This window comes from Planococcus citri, chromosome 2 (genome assembly GCF_950023065.1).
Source record: "Planococcus citri chromosome 2, ihPlaCitr1.1, whole genome shotgun sequence".
NCBI classification, from domain to species: Eukaryota; Metazoa; Arthropoda; class Insecta; order Hemiptera; family Pseudococcidae; genus Planococcus; species Planococcus citri.
The window spans coordinates 60,990,911-61,014,386 of NC_088678.1; the positions used below are offsets into that span (position 1 = coordinate 60,990,911).

Below are 23,476 nucleotides of genomic sequence, written 5' to 3' on the forward strand. Positions count from 1 at the left end.
CACAAAACCAGGTAAAAATTGTATAAAAACTGAGCCTATGTTTGTACGCGTGATTAAAAATCTGTTGACGTGATATAAATCTATTAAAAAAAAGCGTTAAAATTGCCAAAAATTACCAAAAACTGATGAAATTTTCGTAAAATTGTGAGAAAATTTCGCAAAATAAAACAATAAAAACATCACCCACAATTTATAAATTTTGCTTGAAGAAATGGTACAAAACATGACAAATTGATAAAATTGATATAAAGATACAAAAAAAAAAGCATCATACGTACTAAAATAAATCCTTGCGAAATTCGACACGACTTGACAGAAAAAAATTACCTATATAAAACCATGAAAGAAAATTGGAATGAAATGAAAGTGTAGTTACCTATAGTTCAAGAATTCAGCTAGTGTAAGGACAGTGTTTTGAAAACTTTACCGTATTTTTGACCTTGGGAATAGGTAGTACTTTGGAAAATAAACAAATTTTGTCACTATGAATTTTTGCCCAACTTTGAAATTCAAGGGGCTAGAAATATTTTAAGAGAAAAAATTGAGAAAAACGTGTTTTTGACCTTGAGAATGCGTAGTACATACTTTGGAAAAGTGACAGATTTTGACATGATGAATTTTTGCCCAACTTTGAATTGAAGGGCTCAGAAATATACGAGTATTTTAAATGAAAATATTTCATATTGCTGGCTCCTTCAATTTCAAAGTTGAACAAAAATTCATAATCACAAAATTTGTTTGTTTTCCAAAGTATGTACTATCTACCCATTCCCAAGGTCAAAAACTCATTTTTCTCAATTTTTTCTCTTAAAATATTTCTAGCCCCTTCAAGTTTAAAGTTAGGCAAAAATTCATAATGACAGAATTTGTTTGTTTTCCAAAGTACTACCCATTCCCAAGGTCAGAAATACGTTTTTCTCATTTTTTTTAAAATCTCGATTGTCCCTTAAATTTTAATGATAGGCAACCTGTCCATGTAACGTTTTTTTTTCAAGTCGTACCCGGTTATATCCGAATCTGAAGTTTTGACGTCCACTCATCAGACACCCTGTAGATACAATCATGGGTTTTTATTCAATTACCTACCCATCACATGTTGGTAAGTTTCACAGACATATATTTTTCCATGTTAATTTTTACCAAAAATTTTTTTATTACAAAAGTTACTTTTCTGTAAAAAATTTTTTGGCGAGGTCTAAATTTATTTTTCCAAGCAATCTTTTTTTTTTGTGGTCCGAATTTTATTTGGACGTGGATTACATTTCTTTTGTCGTTAGGTATAGGTATGAAATCGAATTGTCGTTCATATATATTACCTAAATTTTTCGAGTTGAGCTGTCGTTAACAATTTGTCGTTGAAATACTCTATTTTGTGGTTCGAATATCCATGTCATTCGAATCACTTTTTCTGGCATGCCATCCTACAAGATTGCAGGACTGTAAAACGACAGAAGAGCAAATTGAAATTTCAATGCGAGTAAAAAATCAGAGAAGGAAAGTCATTATAGATTTTCCCTCAACATTGACGCATCAAAATACATTATATGAACATATTTTATTCGATTTTTTTCAACTTTTCGTCAGAGTAGAACAAACTTCAAGTAAAATCAGCCGTATAAGTAGGTACATGTGCCAAGAATATAGGTAAGTATAGGTAGGTACTTACAATCTTTCAAGCTCGTAATCATTACATGTGAAACAAAATCGATTACTTTGCATGCATGCAGCTTTTGCCCTAATGACCTTTCTCAAAATTATACGTATATAGGTACCTTCGCATTAGATAAAATATTACCCACCTAGTACCTATACAGATAAAAAAATAAATAACGAGAACTGTTTCGAACACGTAAAAAAATCAAACCACTAAAATGCTTTATTAAACAATAACAAAATTAAAATACAATTTTATCACAGAATTAACATTTAAATATAATAAATCAGTACTGTCGAGACTCGTCGTCGAGATGTCTCGATTCATAAATTAACCTCGGACTTTGACCGAGATGATTTGAATATTTTTATAAATCAATAAGTACCTATATCGATTCAATACTAAAGTATCCTATGTACAAATAGGTATATTTTCAAAACAAATTTTGTCATTCGTAAACACTCGCAGAGCAACTAAACTGATTCACCTAAGTATATAAAAAAATCACTCTCATCACACATCTGATGCTAATTTAGTTCAGTCTTAAGTCTTCCCTTTGGATACGTCTTCTGGTCTCAAAACCTTACACTCTCAAAGCAACCACCAGAATAATCCAAAACACATTCAAGATCTCCGACCGTATCGCAAAAGCTGAAGAAGGTTCGGTATCCGAATCCGATTCCGAATCATCGATGATATCTTGAGGTTCGTTGTCACATTGCATCACAGGGTATTCGAAGGCGGTCGGTCTAGCAAATTTATTTCGTGTATCCATTGATCCTTCGTCTCCCAATAGTAAAATATAAGTACTGCCGTTACCGGAACCGTGATAGTAATCCAAGTCTAATTTAATGATATCGTAACGGAGTGCCGGATTAGCCAAGCCAATGGATGGGCATCCCTGCTTAGATGGGATTTCTTTTCTGACGTTGAGCTGCAACATACACCAAAGCAAAGAAACCTCGAGTTAAATACCGCGCGTTAATGCGTAACCGTAAAAAAAAAATAGAGAAAAAAAATGTGTCCGCCGAGTCACGTACAGTATTATAAACAAATAGCGGGGGTAGTTTTGACCGGATACATTAATTTCCTAAGGTTTTACCCTCGATGTTTACTCGCGTTCTCTCCCTCGGTGTAATTTTTTTTCTCGTTAATTTCCGCTCGATGTAATAACCTCCGGTACACTTTATTGGACGATTTTCTTATAAAATGGGATTTTTTCGTCGAAGTGATTTTTTTCCCTACAGCCAGGTCCAAGTACCCGGATAATTACACGCGTTTAAAATGTCAATTAAGTTTTTATACTACGTAGCATCTGCGAATTACGACGAACACGAGAACGAGTATAATAACGCTTCTCTTCCAATCTTATTTTACCATTACCGAGTTTAAATCGCGAAAAATATTTAATAAATTTAAAAGCGAAAAAAACCTCAAGTACGGAATGAGAGCAAAATTACAAAAACTGTAAAATACTCGTACTATAAGATGAAATTAGCCAGAAAAATATCCGCTAGATTCGTTTCCCCAACGTCGTCTTATACTTACTATAGTAAAGCAGATACCTAAAGCAAATTTATATATAAGATGCTGCTTATCTGGAACGTTTAATTTCTAAGCACCACTTTAGAAAAAGAAATCATCTGAAATGCATCGTCTTCTCTTTAAATGCGTTGCAGGTGGAATTTATGAAAAGTACAGCGTAATCGTTTTAAATTGCAGGGGAAAAAAAGGTAAGTGATGCTGTTTTTTTTTTTTTTTGCTAACTAACGTACCGAGTAACCAAGTACGCGAAAATAATTCTTAGCACGGTTTACTTACTTATCTAGTGCTAGAGAACATTTTTAATACGCGAGCTAACTCGATACAATAGTCTCGTGTATAATGCTGAAGGCTGTGGAATGATGCCAAGTATTGTTTTAGTCAATTTTGCCAGTGAGAATTATAAAACAGGCTGTGTACGAGATTATGTTAAACGTGCCTACATGAAGCATTTAAAAGTAAGTTATATGTACTGGTATAAATCATCGTATTGTTGTTTTGAAACAACAACTTTACCCCTCCTGGAGAGAAGCTTATTCTATCTCATGGTCACCTGACAGCGTCGAGTAGGCAACTTATCAGACATAAGAGCTGAGACTGTTAACTGGATTGTCTAGGTCAATTATTGGTAGTGGGATGGTTGTGCATATTTCAACCGAGAGGTGAGGATGGGGGGGGGGTTAGTTTTGTAAGATGCAGACGTTTCGAATCAGCTTTGAAGGCTGTAGAATTTGAATATTCCAGCCAATTTAAATCCTTCGATAATATTTCGATTTCATGAAAATTATTTTCGGTATTTTTAAAATTTATCAGAAGGTAGAAGGAGCTTAAAAATTTGGTTTTCACTCTCTTTTGAAAGTCGCGCCAACTCAGAAATCTACCGTTTCAACGAATTCCAGTCGGTTACCTCAAGTGTGGTTTCTTGATCAGATTTTATTAAATTTTGATAAAAACGGATAAAACGAAATCTTGCTCAAAGTTTTGAATACTTGGGTGTAATTTTAGGAGATTATAGGTACATTTGATAATGAAGAACTGAATCTGATTATTCAAAACTTTGATAGAAATTGAAAATCAGTCGAGGGAACCAAAATTTTGGACGAGGCCCATTTTTTTCCAAAATGTCTGGAGGTGTCAGTAATGATCGAATTTGGATTTTTTGAAAAATGAAGTTTGAACCTTCCTCTATTACGTAAGTACTAGGTTTGAATTTTGAAGAAAAAAAAAGTAATAATATTAATATTTCATTTGTGGATTTGAAAACACCTCTGAAAAATGGGAATTCTTTGGACTCTACTGATTACGGATCTCGCAACTATTTCATCAAAAATATATATATATTTTTGCTTTGAATGAATTTTAAGCTATAAAAGGACCATATCTTCAACTGTTCTGATCAACAGTTTGTTAGCAGTGAAAAAAAATGCAAAATTTTTGTTATAAAAAAACCGAGGGAAAACAATGAAGTCGATGAAAGAAAATGGTATTTTTTTTTTTCAAAAATGACTTCTCAACCTTCAGGGAAATGAAAAGAATCGAAAAAATTCTAAAAACTACGAGTACATTCATCAACAATGTGGCGACTAATTTGAATGAATTTTTTTTAGTGGTACTTTCCATTCCTTTGATAAGAGAGCATTTTGAACTGTAACCCCAGAGCCATGCTTTTAGTATTAAATTTACGACTATAGGCAAACATTTTTTACCATCACCTCCTCTTCCTCCTCCTCCTCCTCCTCCTCCACCTCCTTTTCCTGACAGAAGAGATATTCCAACCAGGAAAATTTTTTGAATAGGGCATTTCAAACTACGTCATCCAAGTCACGTGATAACGAACTGGTGTGTAAACCAAGTCGAAAAATATACAGTACTGAATGGAGAATCGTATTGTGCTCGCTGTTTACTAAAATTACTCAAAATGTTCAACGAACACATTGATATTTTAATACTGCAAAATGTTCGTAGTTTTATCCTCTTTACATTGATTTTTTCCCGAAAGCTCTACCTTTTACCGTTCAAAAGTTCTTGAAGTTAAAAGTTGCGAAAACAAGGAAAAAACCAGCTGCGGACGGCAAGTAATGAACTCTTTTGGCAACTTTGAACTGCAAGAATTTTTGAACGGTCAAGGGTAGAGCTTTCGGGAAAGAATCAAATTAAAGAGAATAAAACTACGAACATTTTACCGTATTAAAATACTTATGTGTTCGATGAAAATTTTAAGTAATTTTAGTTCAAAGTTCAATACTTGCCGCCCGCAGCTGGTTTTAGCCTTGTTTTCGCAACTTTAAACTACGAAAACTTTTGAACGGTAAAAGGTAGAGCTTTCGGGAAAAAATTAATTTAAAGAGGATAAAACTACGAACATTTTGCTGTATTAAAATATCAATGTGTTCGTTGAAAATTTTGAGTAATTTTAGTTTAAACAGCGAGCACAATACCTAGTACATTTCGCATCGTTTGCACACCACTTCGATTATCAGACGAGTGTGACGTCACTTTTAAGTGCCCTATTGGATCAAACATAACAACACAAAACGTGCAGAAATATGTACACCAGCATCAAGCCCAATTTCAGACCCAGAAATTTAATTTTTCTATTGTTAGAGAATTTTAAAAAATTTAAATTTATAGGTAGTCTAATTTTTATGAAAAAAATTTCTTATTTATATGTATAAGTAACTGAGATAAAAAGAGGTAGGTAATGTTTGTTTTACAAAGGTCTAATTTATGTCCTCTCAAATCGACTTCACACCATTTCAGAGTCTCCAACATATTTTTTGATTTTCCACTTCCTGTGTGGAAAAGATTCTGATTGCTTACCTAATATTTTTATTAAAAAATACAAATTTGGTGAAATTGAGGTAGAAAGACAGTGTTTTTTTCATTTTTCGAAATTGAAAAGATGTAGAATTTTATTTTAGCTTTTTTTATGGCAATTTTTCCAAAAATAAAAATCTGAAAACCAGCAGGAGATCTTGAAAGATCTCAAAGTTATCACTTATCAATCAGATAAATAATAAGGCATTATCAAATTTTAATCTTTTCATAAATTATATTGGTAGACTTTTTAATTCTCAAAAAATTTGTGAGAAAAATTGGAAAATGAAATTTAACAGGAGGTTTTTTTTGGATTGTGTGGATGCTCTTGCAATTTATTTTTTTTAGGTATTCGATCTAAAAACTTTTCTGCCAGCTGAGAGACTTTTATAAAGCGAATTACCTAGGTAAGAAAAAAAATCATAACATCGACAATCAGTATAATTTTCAAAATTTCCAGTATTGCTCAAGACGAAAAGATGTCCTAACATCCTCATAACCCCAATCTTAGGATCTAAAAATCATTTTATAATTTTTTGAAAATTTAAAAAAAAAACAAAAAAAAACAGTTTTTATTACAAATTTTTATATTTCTTATGATTGTTTTTTTTTTCAACAAAATGAAGCAGCGTTAAAAAATCATGTCATCTTACCCCATATCTCTTCTTTTTGAACAGTAAGTACCAGTTTTAAAACATTCTAAAACCTCCAACAAGTTTTCAATTTTCTCCAAAAATTACAAATTGCTCCGGAAGAGCCAGAAATGAACTCTAGCACCTATATCTTTGGTTAGTGTGAGAGGCTGAGAGCTGCGTGCTTATTGGACACTGTTTCAGCCATTTTTGGTGGTTGCTTGCCTTGAAATTTCAGAAATTTTAGCTCAAAAGTAAATTGTTGACCAATTTGTAAACTTTAGAAAAAATGAGGAAAAAATAATTTTTCACATTGGTTCATTTTGTTTGAAAAAAAAAAGAAATCATTTTATGTAAAGTTGAAAAATCTCCATAAAAACAGTTTTTCAAGTTTTCAAATGTTTTAAAAATTCGTTAAAAATTACCCAACTTTAGTTTCAATAATTATGGTTACCCGAGAGAGGGTCTGGTTTCGTTCAAATCAAAGTGTATCAGTTAAGGAAGTTCTCTTGTGAGGGCAGAAAAGTGATTTTTATTTATTTAATTATATGCAACAAATGAAGAGAAAAAATTAATAACGATGATACAAAATATTCTTTTAAATTTTGACGCTATGGAATATTTATCTATAAGACAGTTTCTTCAAGAGTTGCAGGTTCAAAATTTCCAGAATGATCGTCTGAGCCCGTTTGACCTCTAATGATATCTCTACTTTTTCAAAATTTGAAAAAAAAAGTGCAAAAACAACTAGGATTCTGGTGATGTTTGATAGTGTCCTAGTTGAAAAAATTGACCAATCATGTCATTTATAGGAAGGTTTCTTTAAAAAAATATTACTTCGTTCAACTTTTTGTCAAAGCTAAGTAAGTATGAATAGAATTAGGATCCCTTAAAACAAACATAGGTATTTCTAAAATTCAAGATGAATTATTTTTGTCAGAGAAGTAGAATCCAAAAAGTAAATAAAAAATACACTTATTCGAACTCAACAAGAAGATTGGTAATTTCACTCCAAATTTTCATAATTTCTCAATTTTTATTTTAAAATTGTAGGGGGGAGAGCGTGCAATCAAAGAGCATTAACAATACACATCATCGATTTTTTGGTGTTTTGACAGCATATTTAAATGAAATGGAAGGGAAGTGGATTCAGATCGAAAAAATAATCACATATTTGAATTTATAACATTTAAATTGGAAAAATGAATACACCAGCCTCTTCACTTTTGAATTTATCTTGAATTTTGGGTAACATTTTGGAACCCCCCTCCCTCAGTTGCGAATAATATTTCTAATTTATGGTCCTTCGAGCCGGATATGAGAAAAAATTAGCTTGGGTGATATTTTAGGCCTGGTTCCCTGCCAAAATTGCAAATATGTTTCTAAACAATTTCTCCTTACATTTAAGTAATACCCACAGTCTGAGTCCGCATATGTAGGTACTTCTTCATGGTCCTTCGAGCCGGATATGAGAAAAAATTACCCATTTTTGTGCTACTAAAGCCTCTTTGATGGTGCTTGCACCAAAAATAATGTCATAAACGTAATATCTATTGATAGAATAGATGATATACTGTACTCTATTTTCCCTCCCTTTGTAATCTCCTCATTGAGGAGGATTTCGAGAAAGTAATATAAAGTCGTGAAACGTCATATTCAAATTATTGGTAAATCATAATTTCAATCAGAAAATTAGTTGGCCCAAAAAAAAAAAAAACAGAAAAAACCTTCACCTACACTAATTCTTTTGATCGATTTAACCAAATAAAAATTATTTTAAAAAAAATAAGAGTATTTACCTTCCAATAATAGGCAACTCCACACTCCGGATCAGTCTCAATTTCATTCAGAATAGTCTGATCAACAATCGTCAAATAGGATTTCTCGATCCGAAAAGCGATCTCAGTTGCTCCGCTGACAGTTTCAGACGCACCACCTTGTATGTAGTGACCTAGAGTCGTATGGATCATCAATAAACTCGAGCAGGCATAATTATTGTAATATTTAGTCTCCAGTTCCCAAGTTGAATCGTACTGATTGAATCTGTAACTTCGGATCGTATGCAGCCCTTTTGATCTCGGTTCGCAAGTTTGACTGATCCATTGACCGTTGAAGTAAAGGGGTAATGTGGGTCTGGCTGTTAGGACGGGTGTGTGCATGTTGGTTTTTTTGGAAATCACATTGCAAACGTAGCAGTCGCTGGTCTGAAACATGTGATCAGAAAGATTCATCATTTTCATCAAAATTCGTGTGCCAGAATCACGACGTATAATTTTCATAGTGATAGAAGATACTTTGGATGAAAAATCAGATATAAAAAAATCATTTCAAAAAAATCCCACTATTGATTAGGCAACTTATTGGACACTGATGTCATATAAATTGCATAATCATTTTTTAGAAAGGAAACATTTTGGTGGAAAATTCAATAAATCCCATAAAAGTGGAAATTGGGAAAAAAATTGGTGATGTTTGCAGTTTGAAGTTTTGAAGGAAGATGTACCTATCACAATAATACAAAATACGCATTATGCATTAATGAGAATAACATGTTCATTAGATAGGGAGTCTAATTTGATAAGAATTGACTATTGAATCAGATAACCCACATCTGCTGAACATTCAGTCGAGTTTTTTTTTTTTTTTTTTTTTTCAATTTAATACTTGAAAGTCCCGGGACGTCTTATATTATTTAATCCACCGCTGTTATAAAACCCCTTCTCGAAAATATTCAAACACAAGAGGAAAAAAATCCAGCAAAAAAAAAATTAAATTAAACATCTCTCGCCAAAAAAAAAATCCCATTAGCTTATGCATAGGAAGCTCATAAAGGCGAATGGAAAGGAAGTGGAAGAAAACTAAGCGACCGAAATAATTAGGAAAAATTTGATTTATTACCTCGTTAAGTAAAATTAATGGTAACTGAAATTTAAGAAGCGTCGTTTCGCGCTCTTTCTCTTGGTACGAGCTACCGAGCAACAATTCGTATCTGGCATTTTTCTCATCAATGGAAGGTCGCCTTTGGACTCGTATACTGGACAATTCATCGTAAGATATGTTCAACGAAGATAAACATTCGAATTCGGAGACAGCTTTTTTGGAATTTCTCGTATATGGAACTTGAAAAATACACACGATGATTGGATTAAGTGTAAATATACAGAAAGTCAAAGGTCAATCGTAAGTTTATCGAAATGAGATAACCTACTTGTGGTTCTAATGGGCCACGTATTGTCTTCCAAAGGTTCTGGTGTTTTTTGAGTTTGCTCTAGGACTACGTGCTCTTTGAAATTCTTCCAATATTTGGCGACATTTTCCGGACATTCGGGACTGACCACAGATGGCAATGAGTGCAAGTAGGGGTAATCGTGAGGTGTTATCGTTATTCTGGTAGCCTTATAGTATAATTTTGACGAAACGACGTCTTTATAAGTGTAATATCCTTTGATTGAGACGACATGAGTTATGTAGGAGCAGAACTCATCGGCGTAGAAATATTGCAGCAGATGGAATGTATTGTTTGGATAAAATGTATAGCTTCTTAATAAATACAGAGGGCCAGTTCGTACTTCGCACCTGTAAACAAAAGAGAAAATTATGTATTATTATCGGGTAGGCATATTTCCTTTCGGATTTACATTATGTTTACTTTCGATGAGAATGACGCGTATGTACACAAACTTATTGAACAACTGACGTCATTTTGATGAGAAGAAAAAAATTGATGAATGAGTAGAAATCATATTGAGCGTATAATTAAACGACGCCTTTGATCGATAAAAAGTCGCATTCTTTGTATAGGTAATTTTCACATTCGTGGAATTCTTTTCATCTTGTAATTAAATAGTTATTTATTTATATAATACGTAATAATCGAAAGTAATTGTCGAAGAGATAAATACACCCAATAATTAGATGCGAATCTCTACGAATGATAAGAAAAAGTGTCGGACTGTCGGTTTCCGTTTCATCCTAACCCGAAACCTTTTTACCTACTTTTTTCGAGATGAAAAAAAAATACGAATACGAATCATTCATCGTGAACGAAAGGGGAAAAAAGTGCTGTATTTTGACTGACATTTAATACTAATTACTTCGCATGGTATAGCGACTAACGACAGATACGTTGCGTTCATTTAAAAGCAATTACCCAGTCTTCTCTCATTTACGTCTTGAGTTTTAACATCATAATTGTCGTTTATTTCGAATGTGTGGGTTTGGGCAACATTCGGCTATCACTAGACGTGTGTACTTGTGTACTTTTCTTATCGTTGAAAAATCAGCCAGCCTTGTCGCTGTATTAGTTAATTAGCTCGAGTAATAATTCATTTCGCTTTTCGAGATTTGAATAAACATTTTCTGAAAATTTTTTTTCCAAGTAGCAAACAATTTGGTATTTAAAATAAAAATTTTTATTTAGTGCATTTAAAAAAAAAAAAAAAAAAAAAAAACTTTGAACTTTTTTATAAATTTTTATAGACTTGGAAAACCTTGTGGGCAAAGTAGGAAATTATGATTTTAATTCAGCTTCCGAAATTTGAGAAAACTGTCCAAAAATCATACATTCATCCAAAATTCCACTATGAAATCAGCAATTGTCTAAAAGCTATGAGATCATTTGAAAAATTTCTTAAAAACTGATTCAAAATTGTCTACGAATTGAATGCAAACGTGAACGAAAAAGGTAGCACAATACCATCTAAGAATTGATCAGAATTATGAAGTATGTAGGTAATCAATGATTCATGAAAAAATTTAAACGATATTGTGAGATTGTCTAGAAATGCATCAAGAATTGAAAAATAATCGGATATTCATCCAAAAAACTTCCGCAGAAATTGATAAGACGTATGATATCATCTCAAAATCATCGATGAATGGATTAAAAATCTGAATTTAGTTCATTTTTATCTCAGAATCACTTTAAATTTGAAAATTATGCAGTCATTGTTCAAAAAGTCGACTGAGAATCGATTCAAAATCAACACAGAACCTATTCGAAAATTCACCAAGAATCCATACAAACGCTAAATCCATCAGAGGCACAAATCTTCCTAAATAAATTTTTTTAAATCCAAAAATACGATAATTTCTAAAATCAATTAGGTAGGTACCTGTTGAGTTGAAATGTTAAGTTCAAAATTCAAAAACACTTACGAATTAATTCAAAATCAATACAAAATCATCAATAAATTATTAATCTCTCCAAATATGCTCTACAAATTCAAAAACGGTTTCAAAGTACGTAAAACGTTATTCAAAAACATCTGACAAGTAAGGATTGTTTTCAAATCGAGGCATTTCTAATTCGAAAATTTTCTAAAAATCTATCCAAAATCATTCAAAAATCATAAATTTTTCCAAAAACCTTCTGAAAATTTAAAATTGCATCTACTGATCAAATCATAAAAACATCCAAAACTTTTCAGAAACCAGATTCAATCAAAATTGTTTATGATCCCTAGAACTTGATTCAAAAATTGAGAAATATATTTTTTTAATCATCAGGAAATTGATCAATATAAATCCTTCTAGAATGATGAGAGAATTGATGAGAGAAATTGATTTCAAATGAAATGACCATCTTTAAAAACTAAAAAGTAAAAACACCCAACGTCAGAAACCTCTCTTTAACGATTTCAAATGTGGAAGTTTTTTTTATAAATTTCCTAAAAATACACCCAAAATTATATAAAAATTTATTTAAAATTATAAAATTGCTTTAAAATGATCTAAAAAATCAAAATTTAAAAAACACAAAAATCTATTAAGAGTGAAATCCAAACATTTTTCAAAACTCAATTCAAAACTGCAAATATTTAACAATAGAATCGTCAAGACACAAAAGTATACCTATTCCAATATCGTCTATAAATAAAATTATCAAAAAATCTATTCAAAGTTCTCTGAAAAACAATCCAGAATTGGAAAATCATCGTAAAATCTCCAGAAATTAATTCCACTTAGAAAGAAACCTCAGAAAATCCATGTAGAATGATGAGAAAATTTATTTTAAATGAAATAATCGTTTTAATTAAATATAAACAAATCAAAGTATCACTAACAGGAAAAAATGTCTTTAATTCCCACAATGCAAATCAAAAAAAATAAATAAAAATCATAAGAATTGTTTTAACATGATTTAAAATTGATCCAAAAATATGATCCAAAAAAAATTACTTAATAAAATAATTTTGCAATTATGTATTTAAAAATCAAAATGAATGATTTTCAAATCTTGAAAATTGATTTAAAGTCAAATCATAATTCCAAACCATCAAAATATCCAAGTTTCTAAAAATGCCCAGGGGGAATATCAGTAAGATCCAGACATTCCCAGACACCATTTATAATCTGACCAGATCTGATCAGGTCAAATGTTTTGATCGGATTAGATGTGTTCAAAGCAGATCAGATCCAATCAGATCTCTCTTATTGGATCTGATCAAGTCTGATCCCATTTGATTTGACCATATCTAATCAAATTAGGGTTTTAATCGGACTATTATATATATCTAATCAAATCCACAAAAAAAAAAAAAAAAAAAACATGAAAAATCCATAAATTAGCAATCTACAATTAAGTATTAAGAAATTAAGCTTATCCAAAAATTTTCTGCAAACCAATACTGATCAAAATTTCCCACGAAAATGAATAAAAATGTAAAAATATTCCAATATTGTATCAGGAATGAAAGATCATAGGTAGATCAACCCACCCAACAATTCAGAAAAAAATTTTCCATTTCATCACTTGATCACCGGGCACCTTCCTAAGAGAAAAAGGGGAAAGGGGGTGATCTAGTTCATTTCAGTCGTGTTTGGTATAGGTACCTAAATTGAATTCAACTCATTTTAAAAGCTCATTGTAAGTAAGTATTTACATTTTGAAAAATTTGAAAAATTTGGAAAATTTGGAATTTAATCTTTTTTTTCTCCATGTTCAACTTTTGAAATATTAAACTCACACTCAAAACGATACCTAATTTAAAATTCTAAAAAGAATGTAAAGAAGTAATTTTCAATGCCAAATCGAAATAAGTATAACTTCAACCGCTCCCCAAAAATGGGTAAAAATTTGAAGAAAAAAATAGGTGTGTAAAGTCTCATCCCTGATGAGGAAAGTTTTAAACCATGTATAAGGTGTTTTTGCTCAAGTTAAATTGACTCAATGTCAGATTGATATCTAAAAGTTTACCAATAGAATTTTTCCAAGTTTTCAAAATCAACGTTCGTAAAAGTCAACTTCCATTTTTTAAAGTCTAGTAGGTATATTAATGTCAGAAAATCTCATTGATTTTTTTTTACAAGTTTTCAAGTCAATTCGAAGTAAGTACTCCTCGAAGAGTAAACAGGAAGTTGTGAATTGGTAATTTCCAGAAAAAATTTCATCAGTCTGATGAAGTGATGAGTGATTAGAATTTTGACTTCATTTTTCAAGTACCTAGTATATTCCAAGAAAAGGAATAGAATGAAAATAAATATACTGCGTTTTTCCAGTAGACTAAAAGTATAATAGAGAGAGGTTAAAATTAAAATATAATGAATGAAATTCATTTTATCAATTGTACTCATTTTTATCAATTTATTGCTACTAATTTGAATTCATACGTTGATTTTAAATATTAATATAACTTATCGTATGAAGAAACCATTTTACCACCGGATATCCCATTTTTTCGAACGTCATTATTGGTTCAAAGTTTAAAAATCTATCTCTACGAACAGATAGGTCATCGATGTGTCTTTCAATATTGCATACCTATATCACCAATTTGTTCCAAAATCCGATCACTTACAAATGTTTCAAAAATGAATATTGAATAGGTACAGCTGACCTAATGTGCTAAGAGTAGATAATTATTAATTAGGTAATTAGTATGGTAAAAATTGATTTTTCAACAGGTTATTGCGTGTTTGATTAAAAATGACCCTTATTGCTGTATTCACCTAACTGATTAAAAACCAACTTGCAAGAATACTTTTACAACTCAAGTACCTAACTATTGGACAAGAAATCAAAATGTACGATTAGATACATAGTATTGCATTTAAAACATCCTTTGATCCTTACGTTATGAAATAATTAACACAAGTCACAAGTCCATTTTCAAATACCTTTGTAGAAGTTTTAAAATCTTATCACGCTGTCAGTATACTTTTATTGATTCGTATTAGGTATATCGAAATTCAATGCGTTTTACAAGTTTCACCACAATAAACGTAGGCAATTTTTAAAAAGAGGACACACGAGTAAATTTCAAAGGTTTTTCACTTCCTTACTCTCCCATTTCAACTGTGTATATTTCTCTTATCAGCGAATATTTATAAAAATTTAAAATTTGTACACAAGATAATGTGACTCGTGGCTGAAAAATTTTCCAATTTCAACCTTGATTTGAATTAATTAACGTTAACTTAATGATTTGGAAACGTAAGCTAAATTGATTCATCGAAAACATTGGTCGAGTTTGGTTCGAATATATAGGTAGTATTTTGATGGATGTTTGGCGTCAAAAGTATGACGCCAATACGAGATAATAACCTTTAAAAATCTAAATTTCAAATTCACAATGACGCCATTACGAATTTACGACGTGATATTAGTATAGGTATGTAGAAAACGATGCTCAGGTCTTGTGTACCTAGGTGTAGGTATATCTTTAATAAATAAAATTGCAACCAATTAATATTCCAAGAGTACTATAAACGTGCATACCTATCTGATACCCATTTACCGGTGAGCTGAGGAGGAAATATAATCTGAGTTTGTAAATGATTATCGGTTAAATAATTCATACGTCTGGAACATTCAGTCTCGTCGGAAGGAGCATCCGGTGGGTAATTTTTCGAGCCTAAACAAAAGCAAAGATGAAAAAAAAAGCACGGATTAGCATACGACGACCCAGAAATAAAAGCAAAAGAACTAATAATAAATTAACCTTTTTACATCGTACGATTGACATTTTCAGTTTGGCATATAGATGCTGGCAAATTTACAACGTTGAAGAGTTACAAACGTCGTCGTTGTCGTTGGCATTATGTAATAGAAATTTATTAAAATTCTATTTGTCTGCTATAAGGTTTAATACGATATTTGTTATGCGTAACGTATAGAGCTAACACCGAGTATAGGTACTCTATTCTGAGAATATTTATCGGCTTGGTAGCCTTATCAAATGATAATGGCGTAATTATTGTACATACTAGATACGAGATACGTTTCCGTTCAACGCGTTATACTCGTAGAATTGGAAATTAAGAAGGTGAAAAAATAATGAAATGAAACAAAATAACAACTTTCCGCCCGCTATACGAGAGTAGGTACCAACAGTAGGTACGAGTTTAAGGTACCTACCTACCTATAATAAACGTAGGTAGGTTGGTACTTGGTAGATATTTTTTGAAGAATTTTTTTCATGTGTCTGGAATATGAGGATGGTGTTTGTTGTAACGTATGGTGCGAGGACGAGTGCTTAATATTCGTCGCAGATAGAATTCGTAGTCCCATATGTATTTGTTTTAACAGTGGCAAATGTCAAGTTGTGTTTATTAGCGAAGAACTTCACCTCATACCTGGTGGATAAGGTCAGGACGTGAACTTTTTTGGAAATTTTCGATTGGTTCAGTTGACGAGATGAGATGCAAAACTCAAGTCAATTACGCAATTTACCCAATTGAATCACAAATTGTCAAACACGCGATGAAACTATCTCAAAATTTCGTGAAAATGACGAATCATCCAAATCAGTACCTAGATAATTGTTTGAAAGTTGTGAAAATAGTTCAAAATAACACTAAACTCGGACAACCCACTGTAGTAGCCCCTTTTCTCACACGAAACCAATACGCACCAATAACACTCGAATAATTATTTTATTTGACTATATGACAATTTAAGGTTACGTACACTTTTGCAACAACCGAATAATTGTCTTACAACACTCGATGCGTGCGAACTGAGGAGATAGAGACTACCACAAATGGCGCCCCACGTTGGGCGCCATTTGTGGTAGCCCCTTTTCTCACATGAAATCAATACGCACCAATAACACCCACCCCAAAAAAAAAATTCAAACTAGATACCTATCGAAATCATGTCAACATCGATCAAAACACTGTGAAGACAGTAAGAAATTGTTTCTATGAGAAGGGCTAAAATAACAAGAGAAACCAAGAAATTTTTTTATTGTTGCTCATTTTCACGTTTTTTTTTCTCAAATTGTCATGCTAACCTGTTTTTAACTATATTTTATCATTTTAGTGTCAATTTATACATTATTTTGATTCAATTAAAAATCATTTTTCATACTCGTACTTGATTAGAAATATTTTGAAAGTATTTTTCCAATTTTACATATGGCCCATTTTAATGTTTTTTTTTTTTCATAAACCATAACAGTTTTTTTCTTATATTTTTTTCTTTTTTCAATCAATCAATATTTATTTATTTCTAAAAATATTTCGAAATTACAAAATACCCCCCCCCCCCCATCTATGTACCAATATTTAAAATTTTGTTAATATTTAGATTTTCAAATTATTTTAGAAATTTTTAAAGTCTGCAGTTTGACAATACTTTTTAAGTTTTAAATGCTTTAAAACAACTCCTTTTTCAAAAATCCTGCAATTTAATGGAAATTTGCTCACTTTTATTTTTGAATGAATTTTACAAGATTAGGTATTGCATGATTTTGGTAAGATCCAAGCTCTTATTCATTTTGCCCTTTGTGAGAATTTTTGAGCAATTTTGACAATGCAAAAGTTTAAATTATTTGTTTTTCAAGTTTTATGACAGTTTTACAGTCATTTAAGTACATTTAATAACATTTCAACTATTTTTACACTCCTAATTACATTTTTTATATTAGTTTACCATTTTTTTTCAAATTTAAAGTCATTTTAGTTGAATTTTCAATAAATTTTACAATTTGCTTCTTAATATTTTATAATTTTTTTAACATTTGTTTAATTTTTTTGTGCTTTTCTGCAGAATTTCTGATACTTTTAATTGAGCAATTTTAACAATTTCCTCAAGTTTGTAAAAATCTTGACCGCTGGTTATACATTTATACAGCATATCATTCCAATTTTAGAAAAAAAATTTCAACTTTTCTTATGTACTTTTTGAAAAAATTATTTTTGATCACTAATAAGTACAATATTGTGATTGCAATTCCTCAATTCTTACATCACTTTTTACCGTTTTTATCCCAATTTATGTTCTTCAAATGCTTCAACAATTTTAATGAAATAATTAATTAGTTTTTTAGTGATTTATTTCAACATTTTTTATGATTTTTTGGACTTTTGGATTATTTTTGACGATTTTGAAGTAGGTAGGTAATTTGTTTGATATTGTTTTCAAGTTTTTACAAAAATTACTCAAACTTTTTTGTGAAGTACAAAATCGATTCCACGACTGACTAATCCCTTTGTCAATTCACTTTCAAAGCAAAATTCTTCATCCAGTTTCTGTTTCATATTTACAATTTCGAGGCTTTTTGAATTTTTAAATTTAAACCATTATCAACACATTTTAAGGTCCATCCATGTATTTCTCAAATTCTTGAATATTTCAAGTAAGTAGGTAAACTTTTAAAATGAAATTCGCGATCTTTTCCGTTATTTAAACGATTGTTTTAGGCCAATTATTATGTAGATTCTCAAGGGGGGAAAATCCAAAACGTTGAAATCTTCGTGTTGTTACATTCTAATTCTGATCATTAAAATGTAGTTTATTTTCATCTGAGAAGTTCTACTTAATAATGATGAAAAAGGAGACCTTTAGCCCAACTCAGTCTTTCTCTCCCTCTCACCCTCCCTCCTCCCCAAAATGATGAAAAAGTGGAACTCGACTCTTCAAAACGTAAGAAAAATCAAAAATCTGTTTTCATAATTTTACTATTATTTAATCCCTGAGTTCGATTTATATCTATTCATCAGAAAAGCACTGTTTAATAATTTTGACGACCCCCCCCCCCTTCACATGCTCGAAAGGTGGAACTTGAACCCCTTAAAAAATCTTAAATTTTCATCAAAAAAGCATCTTCTCCCAATGATGGAAAAGTGAAAGTTGGGTCTCCCCAAATTCTTAAAAATGACTCGGTTATGTGAAGAAATTCTGATAGAAAAATTGAAAATTGAAAAACAAAAATCAGCAGGTACCATAGAAGTTTTTAATCATTTATTTCGTTTTTTTTTTCAATTTTGAGGACCTCTGTTTATATTTTTCGGGAGCCAAAGAAGGTCTTGGAAAAAACATATTATTTTTAAAAGAATTCTCACACAAAGATTGAAATTTCAAAAAAAATTACCACCATCATTTTATTCAATTCTTGTGAGTAGTTTTCTCAAATTTGAGAACTGTGTACAGAAAGGACTAGACCTAGCATTGTTTGAATGGCCAGGGGAAGTTTTTTCTTCTAAAAATGTGAGTTAACCAGAACGTTTTCGACCAGGAATTGAAAATTTTCAAATATTCTTTTCAGACTTCAATTTGTTATTCTCTTTTTCAATTTTTTCCCACTTCAGGGCCCGAGCCAATACACTTTTGTAGGCTGGGGAAAGTTTCTTCGTGAAAAAGGCGATATTTAGAAAAATACTGACACTACAAAAATGATAAATTTTCAACTTTTTTTTTACCAAAGATTTATTCAATATTTTTCTCAATTTCTTTACGCTTGGGGGGTGGAGGAAGATCTCATATCTGAATACAAAGAGGCTGCCTAACACAGCTTGGGGGACCAGGAGCATTTTTTTCAAAATATGGATTATTATAAATTCTAACGAACGTAACGTAGAAACGAAAAATTTTCGGATGAATTTGAATTCTTTCATTTTTTCTCAAATTCCCTCCAATTCCAAAAAAAATTAGAAGAAGTTTTTTTATGAAAATGCAACTCTTGATAGCTACGTTTTTTTTGTGGGATGACAAGCGAGTCAATGAGTCGTAAAATTTTAGGATTCGCTCAAATTCCTATACAATCAAATTCTATACCTAAACTATGGTTTGATTCGATGCTGTAAAACTGCCTCGTCTTTTTTTTAAAAGACTAACCGCATAACCCTTCGATATGTCAAATCCGTCAGATTCTTTTTAATTAATTTTCACAGTAGTGAATAAATAAATTTTACAGATAGGTAACCATTCCCTTTAGACAGTTCTACCTGAATTGTTTTTCATGTTCCTCACCTGCTCACTCTTTTTTTTTCTTCAAAAAAAAAGGCTCACGCCATCATATCCATACATCTTGAATTATCACTTTTATCTATTTCACCAAAAACTTGTAAAAATAAAGAACCCATCGAGAAGAGGGGAAGAGTAAAAACCCCTGGTGTACCATGGTTAAAATTTTAGTACACGGCAGGCATACTCTTATATGTATTTAACTAAGTAGTAAGTATATACATAAAAGGCAGTCTAAAAGTCGTGTTAAAGGTAGGTATTTAATTTCCGCTCGTGTTCACATTTCACCAAACACCCCCATTAAGCGATTTAAAACTAAAAGCAAGCATCTTACATATACTAAAAATGAAATGTATGCCATCAATAAAAAGTACAACGAGGTGCATTTTAAATATACAACTGGTTCTCGTTAGCCAAGACTTCTTATGTAGTACGTCTAGGTACCCGTTTCCTGCGACCCTTTTTTTCCTTTTTCAGTTCTTGTGCTCCTTATACTCGAAGTAGGACTACCCAACCCACGTATTAATCAGAAAGCAGCAGGGGTTTCTCATAAGGGTAGTTTATTTTGAAAGTGACACTTCTAACATGTCAGTGAATTATTAGTAGTATATTTTTCGGTAACTTATATACCGCGTAAAGAGGAAACGATTACGTTATATCGATATCACGCTGCGTGCGTGGTTTTTTTTCCATAATTTTTCTCGTTTTTTCGGGCCTATCGCATCTCCATCCTCGTGGTCACGAGATGATCTGAATTAATTCGTAATTTAATGAATTTCCTATATCATAAAAAAAGCCATTTTGTTTACTCTGTGTGTTCTGGTATTTTTTTGGCGCGATGGAAACATTCGCAATACCTATCCAACGTATAAGTAGATAGGTATGTACAAGTCTAGTCTTATGCGCAGTCTTTAGGAATCCGGACAATGATAAAATACGCTAAAAGTGTTATTAATCTTGAACGGTGACAAATTATGGAGAGTAGATTTCCTACCCGAGGGATTTCGTCCGTGACAATTTTCATGAAATGGTCCGTTTCGAAACATAAGATAAATTTTATCGTTCATACGAATAAACTATAAGGGAGGAAAGCCGAGGGTAAAGGTTTGGATGAATTTATTCGAGAAAGGCCAGCAGAAAGAGATAAGATGAGGGAGGGAGGAAGGGATTAGGATGAATTGAAATTTATTCCGTTAATCGTAGATTTGCAAAAAATAAATAAAAATGATTTAAATATTTGAAGATTTTAACAAAAGGGAAAGAAGGAAGGAGGGAGGGGGAGAGATGAATTGAAACTTATTTTGTTAGTTGTAGATTTGCAAAAAAAATATGGTTTAAAGATTTGAAGATTTTAACAAGGAGGAGGTTGAGGGGGAGGGTTAATTTGCACATTTTCGGTGTTGCATTTCATGTTTTTCATTTCAGGAAATGTTTTCAAAATCTCAAAAAATCAAAAATTGAAATTGCAGCAAAAAATTGATATTATTTTATACGCTATTTTCGATTATTTCTCTCCTTTTCTACTCCCCCTTCCCTCCCCTACCAACCAGAAATGAAATGATTTTCGCTTGTTCCAGAGCATTTATAACATTTTTGGAATCTGTCAATTTTCAAAAAAAAAAAAAAAAAACACACACACACACAACATAAAAAAAACTCAAATCAAACTCTTAATTAATTTTTCTGAAAATAGTTTCGATCAATCTGGGACTAGCCACAATTTTCCAAATTTCATATCTGTTTGTTTGTTCTCGAAGACTACATCTTAAACGTATTTTTGTAGAAATGAAAATCCAGAACTGTTCTGAAAACTTTAAAAAGTCTCGATAATATCGTCGGTTGATTCCTGCCATTAAAAGTACAGCTGCCTGCCTCGATTTGATCAAATTTTGATCTTTTTTTTCATAAAAGATTATATGAGGATCAAGTTTTAAAATACCTAACAGAAATGGTCAGTGGAGGATATGACCAACGGGGATGGGAAAATTACCCCTTGGGCCAGTGAGATTAAGGGCGTCAGGCCCACATAATGTGATACTTTTTGAAGAACATGAAGACTGGAGCGCCCAAAGTCAAGAACAGTGAATAAAAACCTTGACGTTTTAGGGACCTGAGCTCTCGAAGTTTAGAATCTCATCCTCGCGAGGTTTCAAGTCATGTCATAGGACTGTTTTGAAAACTTGTGAAAATTTCTACCCCTTGAGCAGAACAACGCCACTTTTTTTAAACAAAATTTCATCCCATTCACGTATTTTTTGTTTTTTGTTTTTTTTTGAAAATTGCAGTATTTGGGATTTTTATAAACCCCCAACAAAAACGTTGAGGTTGTTTTTTTTTCAAAATAAAAAATATAAAAAAGAGAATTTTTTTCCCAATTATTGGATACCCAATTCAATTTTTCAAAATTTTGCTCTTACATTAGGTCTTTTTCCAATACAATTTTTAAAAAGTGAGACAGAATAAGTTATTATGAATTTTATTTTAAGATTGTCAAAACTTGATTATTTCTAACAAAATTCGTTGAAAAAAAAATTCATTTTTGGCTCAGACACTTCCCATTTTTAAGGATTTTTGGTGAATGAAGAAGGAGAATATTTGATAGAAAAAAACGATTTATTTAGTATTCCCTGAGAACCCCCCCCCCCAATCGATAAAACCAGAACTTCAAAAAATCACAGCAACCAGTGGACCCATTTTTTTTCATATTTTTTTGAGAATCGTGAACAATTACGTAAGTAGAATGGTAAATAGGTAGGTAATATCAGAGGAAAAATTCCTTATTTTCAACTCTATATTCCTCCAGGAAAAAAAATTCAATGAGTAAGTAAATCTAAAAATTATTTAAGTACCATCTTGTATTTTACGAGTCAATTGCTGAAATAAATTTCTAAAAATGTTCAAGAACTACTTACAATTGAAAACAAAAAAAAAACAAAAAAAAAAACTCACCATTACAACCCCACACAATGGACAAAAAAATCCAAAATTTCGGATCCATTTCACCGGAACATGACAACTGCAGACGAGACGGGGTGAGAGCGAGATACAAATCACTCCGAATTACCGAACGTTCTAAGCTGGGTACTTCATCTCATCTAAATTACAACTGTTCCGCACATTGAGAGTAAAATTTACATCACATCTTGTTATCACATTGAAAGATTAGAAAATAAAATAGAAGAGAGAGAGAGAAAGAAAGAGAACATCCGCGAATAATTTCACAAACTATACTTTTAACGAACGTTGTCGTAATGGAAAACAATCTCGAAGGGAAAAAAACTAAGAAGAACATTCATCATTCGTTGCGAAACGGAACCTTACAAGACACACTTTATCTTTAACACGTGATTTGGTTTTCATCCACTCAATTAACGTTGGTTGGTTCTCTTCTCGCCGATGAGTCTGTATCATTCTGTTTCTGTATAGGAAGCACATAACGCAGTGATGTTCACCTAGACAAACTAAATGATTATTCGTTTAGGGATGATTTCTGAATACTTTTGATCTAACATGGTTTTGGGATCTGATAATTAATTGAACTGATACGTACGAATACGATGTAAAGTCGCGAAATAAAATTGGTAACGGAATGTTGATGTCGAATTTTTGACACGTCGTTCGTCGTCGTGAGCAACACGTGGA

General features: G+C 31.6%; 1 protein-coding gene across 1 annotated transcript; it reads right to left on the minus strand.

The window, feature by feature from the left end:
- Nucleotides 1-1,858: 1,858 nt before the first annotated feature.
- Nucleotides 1,859-23,204, minus strand: LOC135836901 (protein APCDD1-like). The gene is made up of 6 exons (XM_065351972.1): nucleotides 22,784-23,204; nucleotides 15,365-15,500; nucleotides 9,854-10,221; nucleotides 9,544-9,764; nucleotides 8,445-8,849; nucleotides 1,859-2,588 (listed from the first exon to the last, which is right to left on the minus strand). Exons 1-6 carry the CDS (start codon nucleotides 22,830-22,832, stop codon nucleotides 2,238-2,240), a joined length of 1,530 nt encoding a protein of 509 aa, XP_065208044.1. The 5' UTR covers nucleotides 22,833-23,204; the 3' UTR covers nucleotides 1,859-2,237.
- Between the last annotated feature and the right edge of the window lie 272 nt (nucleotides 23,205-23,476).

What these genes read in the sequence shown, in the direction of transcription:
- LOC135836901 (XM_065351972.1), bottom strand. Translation starts at nt 22,832, where the DNA reads ATGGATCCGAAATTTTGGATTTTTTTGTCCATTGTGTGGGGTTGTAAT. An exon ending in CATTGTGTGGGGTTGTAATG is followed by an intron (nt 15,501 to 22,783) that starts GTGAGTTTTTTT and finishes GCTTTTGTTTAG; the next exon opens with GCTCGAAAAATTACCCACCG. An exon ending in CATTAATTTTACTTAACGAG is followed by an intron (nt 8,850 to 9,543) that starts GTAATAAATCAA and finishes CACATGTTTCAG; the next exon opens with ACCAGCGACTGCTACGTTTG.